Source organism: Muscardinus avellanarius, assembly GCF_963383645.1.
Source record: "Muscardinus avellanarius genome assembly, chromosome: 17".
NCBI classification, from domain to species: domain Eukaryota; kingdom Metazoa; phylum Chordata; class Mammalia; order Rodentia; family Gliridae; genus Muscardinus; species Muscardinus avellanarius.
Window position 1 is genome coordinate 8,513,353 of NC_137803.1, and position 16,534 is coordinate 8,529,886.

A 16,534-nucleotide genomic window follows, 5' to 3' on the forward strand; every position below is an offset into this window, starting at 1 on the left:
TAAGCCAAAGGGAGGTCATTGAGATATTTCAAACAAGGGGTAGTGTGATTTAATTCAGTGTTCTAGCAAGGCCATCCTGGTTGGTGGATGGAAAATGAGTTAAAACAAGTCAGTGGTACTGGTAAAGAGACCTGAAAGTGAGGCTGTGACAGCTCTGTCTGGAAAACTAGCCGGGATATAAAGAAATGATGTGAGTTAATAGTTTGGAGGAAGAATTATTTTCAGTCACTACTATGGAATTATTTCTTTAAGTTGCAAGAAGAGCAATAAAGCAATGTTTCAACATAGTTTTGTCTTCACATTGTGCCAGCATCTCCCCACATTCATATTTTAATAAGCATCTTCAAGAGCCATTTCATAATTTGTGTACAATAGCTCCTATGTGACATAGCTGTTTAAAGGATATGGATGCAGAATTTTAGTTGCATATATCTTATGATTCCAATATTCATTTTTCCTCAAAATCCAGAAAAGTGTTTTGAAGTATTTAAAATAAGACTTCATATGTATAGTATAAATACACTAAAGGTGTTGCAGAAGGCCTATGCTTCCGTAAATATTTAATTATAGTAAATTTTAAAGACTTTGCAAGTTATAAACCATTCGATATTATTTATGATAACAAAATGATAGATTTTTAATACATAACAAGATACAAGGTAAAAGCACAGAACTCTCAAGAAAATGAAAGTTCATTTTAATCTTTGAGTTTGAGACTAATTTAATGTTAGCATTATTCTCACATATTTCATAGGATCTCTTTAATTATGTAAAGAATGAGAGTCATTGATTTTTATAAAATGAGATATCATAGTTATTTGTAATCAATGTTACTTACATGAACATCTGATCCTCTGGACCACAGGATTTCATAAAAATGATCATTTCAGCACACTCAAGATTTATAATCTAATTCTAAATCAATATGTATAGACTTGCAAGAGAAAAGCTGAATAAGTACTAAATTCAACATACGACAGCATTTTGGATATAATTACCTCTATTGCTCATTGTCTTGGTAGCATTTTAAACATTTACTTGGAATTTACAATTAAATTCTTACCATTTTTCTTCTTTAAATGTTAGTGATTGAAGAAAGATTTCTCACTAAACCACACCAGAGTTTTAAGTACATTTAAAAAATCTAGTTCTATCAAAAACATCTGTTTCTAACTCTTAACAATTGCTAATCTTTCCATCAGCAGCTCTTAACCAGACATGTATTTGGTTTTAGCAGTTGTGGCATCTACAAAAGAATTATGTTTGTATTCAAACATCAAAATGACTGTGAGAGTGAAAGTCGTTATCAGAATGTTTCAGGAGAAACAGAGTAAGAAAATAGAATTCATATTAAGTTTCAAATGCTGAATAATGCCACACTTATTCTAAATACCAACCAATTGTATTTATGATTGTACTATTCTACTTATTCTGCAAGCCATTTTTAATGTAGTATAAAACTTTGTTCTATTATAATATAAACATAAATCAAAGAAAAGATTTATAATTAGGTGACTAAGTATTCTTAATAGTCCTATTTTTAGATAATAATAAGCATTTATTATACTTTATAAATTTAAATATATGTGCATACTGAAAATCATACAAATTCCTACCAACAGTCAACTTTGAACATAAAATATTAAATATTTTAAATATTCACATTGCTTTGTAAACTAACTCAAAGCTGTGATTTCTTTCCAAAACAGTTCCTACAAAGTTGTTAAAATGCTGGAATAAAAAGGCTTATGAAACGTTGACATTACCAAGTCTACACTGCACACTAGTGGTAAGAGATGGTACATGCAGGTGACTTTTTTACAATTAAATTTAAGAACAATTCCACTTTTAATATTAGCTTTCCTAAGAATGCATTATCATATAGAGCATATATACACATGCACTTTAAGAATACTAGGATTTTTGTGTTATGAGCTAATATTTCAGTAAATGTTCATTGTAAATATTCACACTCAGAGATATCATTTTCAATTAGGGACCTGTGCATATGTAAATACTATAAACCCACATATGTGTATGATTGTGTACATGAACCCACATGTATATTGCATACACATCTGGTAACTATTAATCCACTTGAGAGCACTGGTCTTGTCATTATTTTGCTAATTATTTGATGACTTTTGCTTTGCTCATTATTCTTTTCCACATATTTATTTACAGACTTTGTACAACTAATGTTTACTTTTTAGCAAATTTATTTTTAACTTATACATAAAGCAAAATGAACACACTTATGGGGCACCTTGTGATGTTCATATATATATAGATACACACACACACATTGTGTAGTGTTTAAATAGTTTAAATAAGGTTTTGTTTTGTTTGTACTGGGGATTGAACCCAGGGTTCTGTTTTTGTTCTTGTTTCTTTTTCTTTTTTTTACCTCTGAGCTATTGTCATAGCAAAATCCCAATCCTATTTTATTTTTTACCTTGAAGCAGAATCTCACTAAGTTTCTGAGGGACCTCACTAAATTTCTGAGATTGATCTTATACAGGCAGTCTTCCTTTCTCAACTTCCCAAGTACTGGGATTACAGGTGTTCATCACTATATCTGGCTAAATCCATTTAAACATACCCATCTCTTCAAATATTTAGCATTTCTTGATGGTGAAACCACTCAAAATCTTTTCTTTTATGTTTTTAAATATACAGTGCATTTTCATTACTATTGTTACCCTACCGTTATATAACAATCCAGAATGTTCTAGTCCTATCTAACTATGAGTTAATACCCATAGATTCATCTCTCCCATCTCTCTTTATCCTCTCCCCAGCCTCAGGTGATCACCATTCTGTTTTCAACTTCTATGAAATCACCAGTTTTACTTTGATGAGTATGATCATGCAGTACTTGTCATTCTGTGCCTGGCTTATTTCACTTAATATAATGATCTTCAGTTCCATCCGTGTTATTGCAGATGACAGGATTTACATGCTTTTTACATTGTGTAAATAGAAAATATTGTTAACTAATTGAAAAGAGAGGGTGAATGACAGCATCTTATTGATTATATTTTTAAAAAATGTATAAAAGCAACCACGAATAACTCTAACGTCAATATGAAAAGAATCTAAATATACTTCAGATATATTTATATTTTCTGATGCTTCATAAAAGAATATGAAAATTTGGTTTGATAGATGGTAGGATATATATCTTCAATATATTCCTAAACTGTTCACATGTCCCTAGAATGGCTAATTAATTGTGTCATACAGTTGATTATTAACAATTTGACTATCTATACATGTATGTTCAAACATCATGTCACACACCTAAGATATATATTTGAGTTTTTTTTAAAAAAAGAAATAAAGAGAAACATATATCTACAAAACAATGTGTCATTTAGAACAAAACTTCTCTTGTCCTGAGTTTGACTAAGCACACCAAAGGTCTGTGATCACATTTCCTCTTCTAAAGGAAACTCGAGTTTTATGCATTCCTGCTTCTTTCTTTGTTTTTATTTTTTATTTTTTTTAATTTTATTTTTTAATTTATTTTTATTGGTGCACTATATTCATACATCATAGTAGGATACATATTTTTGTAGACATACATGCACACTTTTCCCAGTCAGCCCCTTCCCAATCCCCACCCCATTCTCTCCCTATCCCTCCCTCCCATGCTTGGCTTAGTAGTTGACATCTAGTATTATGGCAATTTATCTAAAATTAAAAATGATAATCTCACATAACAGTTTCATTTGTCTGATACCAAGCTTTTGATGACTTCTTTCTGTTAAGTGTCCTGCTTTTTGCCCACTGGTCTGCACATTGGAAGAGAGCGACCCTGGCCCTGTTCCCCCCTTACACGCAGCTCCCGTACCTCCTTCCCATTTGCTCTCCTTGACTCCTTCAGCTCTTCATACTTCCATTTCCAGACTGACAAAGCCGACTCCAGGCGTTCGATTTCTTTTTCCAAACTGGCACGCATTCTACATCATGCAAGATTTAAAAGAAAGCAAAACAGACATAGTTTTTAAATAATTTTAGAAATGCATCGAATTTTTAAATTTCTTTTTCTAAAATTATTTGGTACTGAGGATTAAATCCAGAGATACTTCTACCTCTGAACCACACAACCAGACCTATTATCTGCTTAAATTAGGAAACAGGGTCTTGTTAAGTTACAAATCCTCAGTAAAATGCTGAGGATGGCTTTGAATTTCAAATCTTCTTGTCCCAGCCTCACAAAATATTGGAATTACAGGTTTGTGCCAACATGCCTGAATTAATTTTCTAATATTTGACATTTATTCATAATCATTATGAGAGAAAATGTTTTTCAACTTATAAAAATTTTAAATAAAACTGGGTTTGACTTGTTATTCTGTTCATTAGCTTTATAGTACATTAAATGCATTTAATTTGGCATTTCCAGTCTTGACTATTTGCTTTCTCTTATATGCCCCATGAATTTCTCTGAAATCCTCATATTTTGGTTATTTTCATACATAGGGTATATACCCTATGTATGAATATATATATTATATATATATATATATATATATATATATATATATATATAATTTCTAAATTTTGAGGGGGATACTGGGAGTTAAACCCAGAGGAAACATCTCCAAGTTGCTCCCTCAGCCCTATTTCATTTTTTTCACATTTTTATTTGTGCATTGCAATTTGATGTCACAATGAGATTCAGAGTGATAAATGCACCCATGTAGCATTCACTGTGTTTTCCTCGAGCTCTTATCCTATTCCCGTCTGCTCTCCTCTCCCCATCGATAGCCTTTAAATCTATACAAAGAGTTTCATGCATGAACAGAGGGTCATTTGAATAGTTAGCACCATTCGATCTCCCTTCTCCTCTCCCCTCCTCCTCTCTTCCCAGCTCCTTTCCACCACTGCACTAGTGTCTCTCCTGGTTTATCTGAAATCTCTATTTTCCACTTTCTCTCTAGCTTCCACTTATAAGAGAAAACATACTCTTTCATTTTCTATGGCTACTTAATCTCACTTTTTCCTGCAGGTGATATAATTATGTTATTTTAATGGCAGACTATAACTCTTTTTGTATATAACATAATTTTGTAATACATTCATCTGTTGATGAGCACCTAGGTTGGTTCTGAAATTTAGTTACTCTGAATTGAGGTGCTGTGAACATGGAAATGCATCTGTCCTTATAAAAATCTGATTTCAGTGTTTTTGGGAAAATCCTAAGAAGTGGTATGTCTGGGTTATAAGGAGACTTTATTCCTAGTCTTTTAAAAATTATTTTTATTGGTGCATATCTTACTGTAGTCACTCATCTTAATGGGGTGCAAGATGGTAGAGGCATGCATGGACACTCACTGATTTAGCCCTTTCCCAATTCCCATCCCTTTCCCTCCCCCCCTTCTCATGTTTGGCTTAGTGACTGACTGTGGTATGTTTATGAATGTACATCATGTACATTTGGAAATTTCCCTCTCCCCCCATCCACATCAATTAGGTTGCCTTATTTAGTCATCTGTGGCATCTCCTTCCTCATCTAGAGTTCCTCTTTTGACCCTTTTTCTCCCTCGCTTCTGCATATTAGATAGAGCATCCGATTTTTTACTTTTTGTGACTGACTAATCTCACTTAGCATAATGTTCTTCTGTTTCATCCTTTTCCCCAAAAAAGACACAATTTTGTTCTTCTTTATGGCTGAGTAAAATTCCATTGTGTACATATCCTATAGTTTTGTAATCCATTCATCTGTTGATGGACATCTTGGCTGGTTCCATAGTTTGGCTATGGTGAATTGTGCAGTTACAAACATAGATATGCATGCATTAGTTTGGTAGTTTGGTTTCCATTCTTTTGGGTAGATACCCAGAAGTGGTATTGCTGGATCATATGGTAGGTTCATTCCCATTCTTCTTCCATACTGTTTTCCAAAGTGGTTGCACAAATTTGCAATCCAACCAAAAATGTATTAGAGTTCCCACTTCTCCACATCCTCGCCAGGATTTGTTGTTGTTTGTGTTTTGAAGGATTGCCATTTTAGATGGACTCAGGTGTAATTTCAGGATAGTTTTGACTTGCATCCTTCTGATTGCTAATGATGTTGAACATTTTTATACATGTATTGGCCATTTGAATTTTTTCTTTTGTAAATAAGAAACTTAGTTAATTTCCCCACTTTTAATTAGGTTATTAGTTTTCTTAGCTGTGAGTTTCCTGAGTCCCAAGTATACTCTAGATATTAGATTTCTATCAAAGGAATAGTTGGCAAAAAATCTCCCATTCCTTTGGCTCTCTGTTGAGGTTCTTGATGGTTTCCTATGTTGTACAGAAGCTCTTCAGTTTAATGCAATCCCATGTGTTAATCCACTTTTAAGTGTCTTGTGCCTTTGGAGTCTTGAGACATTCTCAGTCCTTTAAGGAACTTTCACATTAGATTCCATAGCAGCTGTACATTTGCAATCCTACCAACAGCGTATAAGAGTTCTTTTTTTTTTAATTTTTATTGGTGCATTATATTCATACATCATATTGGGTTAAAAAACTTGTGTGTACAGACATGCACACATCACTGATTTAACCCCTACCCAATTCCCACCCCATTCCCTCCCCTTTCCCTCCCTCCCTTGCTCGGCTTAGTGGTTGACTTCAATATGTTTAAGTACATTGTGAGTTTTAGAGATTTTCCTCTTCCCCCCTCATTTCTCCTCCTTTAGGTTGCCTTGTTTGCTTCTCCATAGAATTTTCTTTTTCATCTAGAGTTCCTCCTATGACCCAATTCTCCCTAACTCTCACATATTAGGGAAAGCATCTGATTTCTTATTTTTTGTGGCTGACTAATCTCACTTAGCATAATGTCCTCCAGTTCCATCCATTTCCCTGAAAATGATGTAATTGAGGTTTTTTTTTTTTTTGATGGCTGAGTAAAATTCCATTGTGGACATATTCCACAGTTTTGTAATCCATTCATCTGTTGATGGACATCTTGGCTGGTTCCACACTTTGGCTATGGTGAATTGTGCAGCTATGAACATAGATACACATGCATTAGTTTGGTAGTTTGGTTTCTTTTCTTTTGGGTAGATACCCAGAAGTGGTATTGCTGGATCAAATGGTAGATTTGTTCCCATTCTTCTGAGGATTCTCCATACTGTTTTCCAAAGTGGTTGCACTAATTTGCAATCCCACCAACAATGTTTTAGAGTTCCTACTTCTCCACATCCTTGCCAGCATCTACTGTTGTTTGTATTTTGAATGATTGCCATTCTAGTTGGAGTTAGGTGAAATCTCAGGGTAGTTTTGATTTGCATCTCTCTGATTGCCAGTGATGTTGAGCATTCATTTATTGGCCATTTGAATTTCTTCTTTTGTGAAGTATCTATTTAGTTCATTTGCCCATTTTGTTATTGAATGCTTTGTTTTCTTAGTGTTGAGTTTATTCAGTTCTCTGTATATTATAGATATTAATCCTCTATTGGTGGTGTAGGTGGCAAAAATCTTTTCCCATTCTGTTGGCTCTTGATTGAGGTTCTTGACAGTTTCCTTTGCTGAACAGAAGTTCTTCAGTTTCATGCAATCCCATGTATTGATTCGCCTTTTAATTTGTCGTGCCTTTGGGGTCTTGTTGAGAAAGTGTTTATCTGTGCCTATGTGTTGCAGTGTTGGACCTATGTCCTCTTCAAGGAGCTTCAAGGTCTCTCGTTGTAAAGGGCTGGAGCAAGGTAATCCATGCTAATGGAACTCGAAGACAAGCAGGTGTAGCAACTATGATATCAGACAAGTTAGACTTCAAACCCAAACTTATCAGAAGATACAAAGAAGGTCATATTTTACTGGTAAAAGGAATAATCAGCAAGAGGAAATAACAATAATCAACATCTATGCCCCAAACATAGGTGCAGCTACTTTCATAAATCAAACTCTTTGTGACATGAAGTCACACATAAATCCCAACACAATAATGCTGGGAGACTTCAACACACCTCTCACAACACTAGACCGATCTTCCAGACAAAGGGTCAGTAAAGATGCCTCAGAACTAAAGAACACCATTAACCAAATGGACCTATTGGACACATATAGAATATTTCACCCAACTACAGCGGAGTTTACATTTTTCTCAGCTGCTCACGGAAACTTCTCCAAAATAGATCACATCCTGGGACAAAAAATGAGCATTAGCAAATTTAAAAAATGTTACATACTTCCCTGTGTCATTTTAGACCATAATGGAATGAAACTAGAAATCAACTATAAGAAGACCCAGAGAAACAATATAAACATGTGGAGACTGAACACCATACTTCTAAATGAAGAATGGGTCATAGAAGATGTAAGGTGAAATCAAGAAATTTCTAGAAATGAATGAAAATAAAGATACAACATATCAAAACCTCTGGGACACTTTAAAGTCAGTATTAAGAGGAAAATTTATAGCACTGAGTGCTCACATAAGAAAAACATAAGAAAATCTTCAAATAAATAACCTAATGACACACCTCAAAGACCTTGAAAAGCAGAAACAATTGAACCCCAAAGCCAGCAGAAGACAGGAAATTATTAAAATTAGAGCAGAAATTAACAAAATAGAGAATAAAAAACAATACAGAAAATCAACAAAACCAAAAGCTGGTTTCTTGAAAAAATTAATAAGATAGATAAACCACTACCCAACCTAAGTAAAAAAAAAAGAGAGAGAAAATCAACCCAAATAATGAAGATAAGGAATGAAAAAGGAGAAATTACTACTGACAGTGTAGAAATCCAGAGGATTATCAGAGACTACTTTGAAAAACTATACTCCAACAAAATGAAAAATCTGGAGGAAATCGACAACTTCCTAGATAAATACAACCTTCCTAAACTGAGTCAAGAATATATAAGAGTTCTTATTTCACCACTTCCTCACCAGCATTTATTATTGTTTGAATTCTTGATGATTACCATTTTAATTAGAGTTAGATAGAATTTCAGTGTAGTTTTGATTTGCATTTCCCTGATTGCTAATGATGCTGAACATTTTTTATCATTTATTTATTCTTAATTTGTATTTCTTCTTTTGAGAAGTATCTATTAGATCCATCTTCCATTTTAAGTTGATTCTTTGTTATTTTTAGTTTTGAGGTTTTGAAGCTCTTTATATTTTCTAGATACCAATCCTTTATCAGGAATAGCTGGCATTTTTTTTTCATTTTGTAGACTTTCTCTTAGGTTCTTGAGAGTTTCTTTTGCTTCACATGAGCTTTTTAATCTGATACAACTGAATTTTTTGATTTGTATTATTTTATTTTGAAACAAGGTCTCTCTGAGTTGTTAAGGCTGGCCTGGAAACTGGGACCCTCTCCTGTCAGCCTCCCAAGTACTAGGATTGCCAGCATGTACCATTATATCTGGTTTATATGTTTCTAATCTTAACATCGTTTTTATATATTTGTATATTTGATAATTATGAATATTTAAAACCAGAAATTCAAAATAATATACATTGAGAAATCAAATGTCAGTTTTAACAGTATATTTTAATAAATGATATTTTAAAATTTCAAATTAATTAAAATAGTTCACATTCATATAAAAATAATTTCTTATTACTGCAGAATAAACATTTTGGGGGCAGGACGTAGTGGCACATGCTTGTAATCCCAGCATGTGGAAGGCTGAAACAGGAGGATTGAGGTTTGCAGACAGTCTCTGCTACTTAGTGAGGCCCTTTGCAATTCAGTGAGAACCTGTTTTAAAAGAAAGAATAAAAAATAGGGCTGGAGGTGTAGCTCAGAGGTAGAATGCCCCTGGGTTCCATCCCCAGTACTGAAAAAAATAATAAAAATAATCAATATATTAGTTTTCTGAAGAAGTCATGTATTTTTACCATGTAAAAAAAAGTTACAATTTGGTCATGGGAATTAGAAAACAGGTTATTCGTAAAAGGTTGAGAATGTTGAACTTGAAAATGTTTTGTATGGTTTCATTAAAAATAAATGAGTAGTTTTGTGCAAGTGTTAGGAACACCGCACATCTAAATCTATGCAGCAGAGGGCACTCTATAAATCCTTAATTTTCTATCTTAATCAGTTTATTCTGTTTCAGAGAGATTTCAAAATATGTAAATGAAGAGTGTGCTATCTTACCTAATGATAAAAATATCCTCATATTTACTTTATTGTAAATTGAAATATTGCATATTTCATGCATGCATTCTTTAAACAAACAAAATTTAAAAAAAACAAAGCTCAGCAAAGCTATATCATCATGAATCTTTTACCTGATGTTATAAACTTTTAAAATTTGGTTGCTAAAATATATTCAATTTACAGTCTTTAAAAGGTAAATGACTAACAAAATTATCTTATGGACAGATATGATTTTTTCTGTCTGATTACTGAAACTTTGTTATCTATCATGATCCAGCAGTAATTGGAAATAAAATCTGAATAGCTAGAAGGAAGATAATTCAAAATATTTCTCAGGGGTTAAAGGTGCTAAAACATTAATATATAAATTATAATCATTTTTAACTGTGGAAAATTTTATTGGGAAATATCTAATAAGCAAAATGTTTTGCTAAATTGAAATAATTAACTTATGAGATGTAGATATCCATTTTTCTAGCAGCCTAAATAACTAGAGTTAGGATTTACAAAAGTTTGGGTAATTGTGTTTTTATGAAGCAACATATATCCCATTTTGTGATTGTGATTTCCAAATAATTATAATGACATCTTTCAGCAGTAGGAATTCTAGTTGCAAAGAGCCAAAGCCATTTGTGATTAATTAACTTAGAAAAGAGTTGTATTTAAAAAACACCGTGAATCTCAGAAATCTCCAGAGAGGCCACAAGGCTTGGGGCAGAGCAGGCAGGGGCAAATGTATTCTCATGCCATAGAAATGGCCCAAGAAGACCCCAGTGTCTGGAGCCTCCTCCATCTGTGACCTGAACATTCCCCTGCTCTCAGTTTTGTATCTGGAAGCAAATATATTCAAGTTCGCTAGCTTTCTTGGAATAGAATATTAAAAGTGCAAAGAATATTTGAGAGAGCCAGAGAAGCAAATGGGGAACCCATGCAGCAAGAAACAGGAATGAAGCCATGGATACTCCTGTGAGCAGAGGACTGCAGCCAGCACTGAGGTGCAGACTTGACTGTGTGTCCTCAAGACCCCCAATATAGACAACGAGGTGGTGTCTCTAAGAAGTAGAGGTCATTGCTGCCCCTGGAAACAAATGCAACAGGGACCGCTGCCTACCCTACCTCCCCAGGTAGGATTTGAGTTCTGGGCTCTGCTTGGGCACTAGCTCTTTCTGTGAAGTCAAAATAGTCACATCTGGACAGCTGTCCCTAGGCCCATCCCCCCTACACTGTCCTTGCAAGGAAGACTGTGGTGGAGACTTCCTGAAATTTGTATAATCTAGGCAGAGAAAAAATAAACTCCATCTCATTAGGTAGAGAATTGCCCAAACACAAAAGATACTGGAAAGTTAAAAGAACTTACTAAATTTACTGTTAATTACCAAGCATCCATCAGTGATAGAAAAAAGTAAACTGGGCCTGACTTTCCAATTTTTATCATATTACAGTAAGAAATATCAAACAACTTTGCAGGATGACCATTGCATTGTGTTAACCGAGGAGTATACATACTTACAAGAGACATGTCCTTTTGTATCTCTCATACATCTATATATACGGATATATATGGAGACAGATATAGATATATACATCTTGAAGTATTTTTAATTTGCTACACTTTTTCACTAGTATTTTAAGCCTCATTTTATTAGGGAATATTAAACATTTAAGTAAGCTAAGCAAAATAATAAGCATATTACTTATATAGAAAGTAAAATAGAAAGGATAAAAGCTCAGTTTAAGTAGTACTAAGCAAGCAATTCCCAAGGGATACTGGAGATCTGTCATTAAATTTAAGAACTTATTCTCTGTGTTAAAAAGTTTACCAATCAATGCACCAATAAAATTAAGTTTACCAAAATTTTTTACCTCATACTGTCCCTTACTGCGGATTCAATACTGACAACACGCATCTTCTCAAAAAGTTTAAGTACATTTAGATCTCTACAAGCATTGCGTTCTCTACATTATTTCCAAATGTTGTACCTGGAAACTCAGAAATATATAAATTTTTAGCATATGAGTAGCTCTCATGTATTGGGTACTTATAAAACTCCATGGTATTCTGCATGTGAATAAAATAATGATCCCAGTCTATTTGATGAAGAGGCTTGAATTAAGAAAAATGGCAGATAATCTTCCCTGCCTTTCCTCAGCTGTTTCCTGTGCATTGGCCAAGAGAATTTTCCCACTAGCTGGGAACACAGAAAAAAATATATTCACATCTTCCTTACTCAAGCCACCCACTCACTGAAATTCCAGCAGGGAAGATTTAGAAGATTTGAAAGATTTATAGTAATTCTATATCCTTGGGGAATATCCCTTGTGATATTAGAAGAGAGCAATTGCCTCCTGTGGATGGCATGCAAAGGTTGATTTATGGACAGACACACCATGACTCATGGCATTCGAGGGTTGTGTCTAAAAGAGGACAGGCAGAGAACAAAGCCAAATGAAAGCTGCCATTCACCCTTCTTCTTTGGCTGGTCTTTGGATTTTATACTAAAATTGCTGAGAGGTAGAGAATTTACCAACTCTGGGAACTGTTAATCTGCTACAAGGAAATAAAAATATATTTTGGCATATATAAGTGGACACATAATGATAGCATATGGATATTATTTTTAACTTTTATTGGTGCATTATAGTCACATATCTTAATGGAGTGCATGTGAATATTATTAAAACAGGCTCTTTAGGATAGAAAAGGCTGTATCTAAGAAAATGTAGCACATCCTTATACACTGTGAGTGGGTTTGAGAACATTTTGTAACAGTCTAAAGCTAAGTCTTTCAAGAAGTAAAAATGCAGAGATTTAAATTTGACTGAGACATCTAGAGCCAGACAAAATTGTTTGTATGTATACAGGCTCAAATCCCATTTGACTTTATTCTCTTTTTTAGTAATGGTGATTGCTTTTACTAGGAATTTGTCCCTAATAGTAGAATAATAAGTATGTACTCAATATGCAGATGCTAGTTTATGACAATCTATAAATATCATGAGGTACAGACAAAAAATCTGAGAAAGAGAATTAGCAGAACTAAAAATTTGCAAAGGGCCTAGTGAGAAATTCCTGGCTGATGGACAGGGAATGGCCAACAAATAGCTTATAGAATTAGTGAAAGACTTGTTTACATACCTATCTCAGTCAATTTAAACCAGGGAAATTGAAACCACTATCTAAAATATAGTTATGGTTACATTTATACAATCTATTGGATGTGTGTGGATACCTTTCCTTTGTCTGATTCTGTCCAGTAAGAGTCTCCCAATCAAAAAATGGGCAACTGAACTAAATAGACACTTCACGAAGGAAGAAATTCAAATGGCCAATAAATGCATAAAAAATGCTCAACACATTAGCAATTAGAGATGCAAATCAAAACTACCCTGAGATTTCATCAGATATGTGAGAGAGCGAAATTCAGATCTTGAGCTCCCACCCTTTCATTTACCCCAGTTTTTGAGCCTTTCAGGTAGAAGCCACACGTGAGATGGGTTGTCTGTGTCAAGCTATGCTCAAGGTTAAAGAGTAGAACACAAAGGGCCCAGCAGCCAAGTTGGCAAGTGCCTATAATCCCAGTGCTTGGGAGGACTGCAGGTTGGAGGCTAGCCTGAGCAACTTAGCTTGTTAGCAACCTAGCTTTCTGGGCCCCAGCACTCGTGAGTGCTAGGTATAGATAATGGTATATAGTAAGTACATGTGGGTAAAATGCATTATCAAGGAACTGCTTTATCAGACTTTAGATTTTAAGAAATTTTAACTGCAGCCTTGTTTCAGGGAGATGATGAGGAATACTTACTGCCTCTCTTGCCACAGGATTTTTTGGAATTCCTCCCAGTGGACCTGCATGGCTGGCTCTTCAGCTGATTTGTTCTCCTGAGGTGGGCTCCTTGTTGAGCGCCTCAGCCCAGGTCTCACTGAACAGTTCCCAGTACCATCATTATTGAATAAGTGTGTACAGTCTGGACTGTGTTTTATCTCCTCATGTAATTTTAATGGAGCAATAACCACACCTTCTTCCTGAAAGAGAGAAAACGTAATACACTATTGTTGAATACGGTGTTTCTTTTGAGAAAAATCATAAACCAACAATTTCAAAAGGAAATGAAGGTTGTAATAAATATTAAATCAATATTATCACTCATCATAATTCCCTAAGGATTTTTTATACGATAACATTCTTCTTCAAACTTATTTTTTCTAAGTTCTATAATACCATAATAAAATAATATCTCCAAGGTCTGCTTTAACTTGAAGTTTGTCCCTTTTTTTTTCTTCTCGGTACTGGAGATGGAATCCACAGGTATTTTGCCTCCAAGCTACAGACCCAGCCCTATTTTTTATTCTTTATTTTGAACCTGTATAAACCTTAATAATTATAATGAATTTTTAAGTAGATTGAGGTACTCTCTAAAGTTTGTTTTGTAAAAACACCCTTGAGAATTTCCAAGTAAAGAAAACTGATATTTTAAAACATTTTTGGAGGACAGAAAAGAATTTATTTTCAGGAAGATCTTGAATATTTTAATAAGCTTGTGTACTGAATTTTACTATACTAGTTAAAACTCATGTAGACTTTAACAAAACAGAACTAACAATCTGGACATCAGTTACCTGAACACACATTACACAAAAATCTTATAAATAATTCTTAAGCTTTGTTGAACTCATTATATGTATTTGTCTATAATTTAAATTTTCCCTGACTCTTGATGTAAATAAAATGAAGTCAATTTCAATTAAAATCTCAATAGTATTTCAAACACATTAGAACTATTTATGTCTTACTTTATTCCAGAATTAATTTTGTAATTATCTGTACTACTTGTAAACAATAAAATAAATCATGTATCTTATTTTTAAGGTATAAAAAAAGACCTTGAACAAATACTGTGTTCAGATAAGCTTTAAGTACTCAAGTATCTTTCTCTTTAAGTCTAGAGTTGGCAGGGAAACTGGTCAAAGTAAAAACAGCTGATAAGCCAGGCGTGGCAGCCCATGCCTGCAATCCCAGCACTTGGGAGACTAAGACAGAAGAGTCACAGCTTTGAGGCCAGTCTCAGCAACATAGTGAGACTCAGAAACCTAGTGAGACTCTTTTTAAAAATAAAATAAAATTAAAAAGGGATAAGGTTGTAGCTCAGAGATAGAATGTCCCTGATGCCTCTATGTCTCTGGGTTCAGTCCCCACTACCACCACAAAAAAAGAAAGAAAGCTGATTAAAATTTCTTCATAGCCAATATTTATTTCTTTACAATCAGAAAAAAATGTACTTATTTTTAAAAATAGAGCTTTAAAAATATCTACTAGATATAAATTGTTTTTAGCAATTTAGCAATATGTTTAGCAATATATTTGATGATACAAATACATTTCAAATGAAACCTCAAGTATTTAAGAATTACCCAACTCTCCATGCTTTTCAGCTGAGATGTTTGTAACCATTACCTTACAGCCTGCTATGTCAGACTGAGGTTTTGTTGAGAACTACAAAAAAATTCTAAATCCTTCATTGCTACAGAGCCTGAAAGCTATGCCCAGAACACACTAAAAGAAAACATAAATGTGTTTCCAATTATACATGTATATAAAAACAATACTCCTACTCCATTGGACAGAGTACTCAGTGTTGCTAATTCAATCTGTATATTATTTCTTTTATATGGGATTTTCTGAGTTAAATAGGAGTAATATCACTGTACTCTGAGAGTGGAGAACAAATTACATTTTGTCCAATCCTAGAACAAATACAGCAATAAACTACAGTAAATACACATTGTTTTGAATTTAGTAATTAAATAGCTTCCATTAGTATGGCCACCACAAAAGCATAATAAAGCACTTGGTCTTCATTTATTTCCACACAGTTGTTGCTCTTCAGGGACTTTGGTCTCACTGAAATCTTAATTTAATTGACAAACTTCAGGAATCCTCAGTCAGGTAATGTAGGCATTGGGATATTATGGGGAACCAATCTAATATCAAATCATCTTTCCAAAGTTCAATGGGGAAGAAAGAAAAAGACAAAACAAATAACAGGTCACGACCATCCATCCTGAGGTAGGCTACGAAAGGGGAACTGAAAATTCCCAAGGGAACACGGGAAGCGTACCTGACTTACACATCCCCACCCTTGAGAGGCTGTGACAGGAGGATCGCACGGTTTCAAAGCCAGCCTCCGCTACTTAGTGAGGCTCTCAGCAACTTAGTGAGACCCTGTTTATAAAGAAAATATAAAATAGGTCTGGGAGTATAGCCCGGTGGTAGAAAGACCCTGGTTTCCACCCCCAGTACAACCAAAAAAAAAAAAAAAGAATTACCCAATATAAAAATTGTGTAAAAATGCCTTCACTTTATCAACTACAGTCTAGTAATTTGCAATAACAAAAAAATATTTAGTAGATTCAGGACACATCATGTCAA

The 16,534-nt window shown here is 34.1% G+C and overlaps 1 protein-coding gene across 1 annotated transcript in view; it reads right to left on the minus strand.

Annotated features, from left to right (window-relative positions):
- Positions 1–16,534, minus strand: part of CCDC102B (coiled-coil domain containing 102B) — a gene marked incomplete at both ends in the record, with an annotated part of 181,996 nt that overhangs the window by 137,418 nt on the left and 28,044 nt on the right. The window contains 2 exon segments of the mRNA XM_080714665.1: positions 3,857–3,965; positions 13,910–14,130. Of these exon segments, the coding sequence (XP_080570791.1) occupies positions 3,857–3,965; positions 13,910–14,130 (330 nt within the window).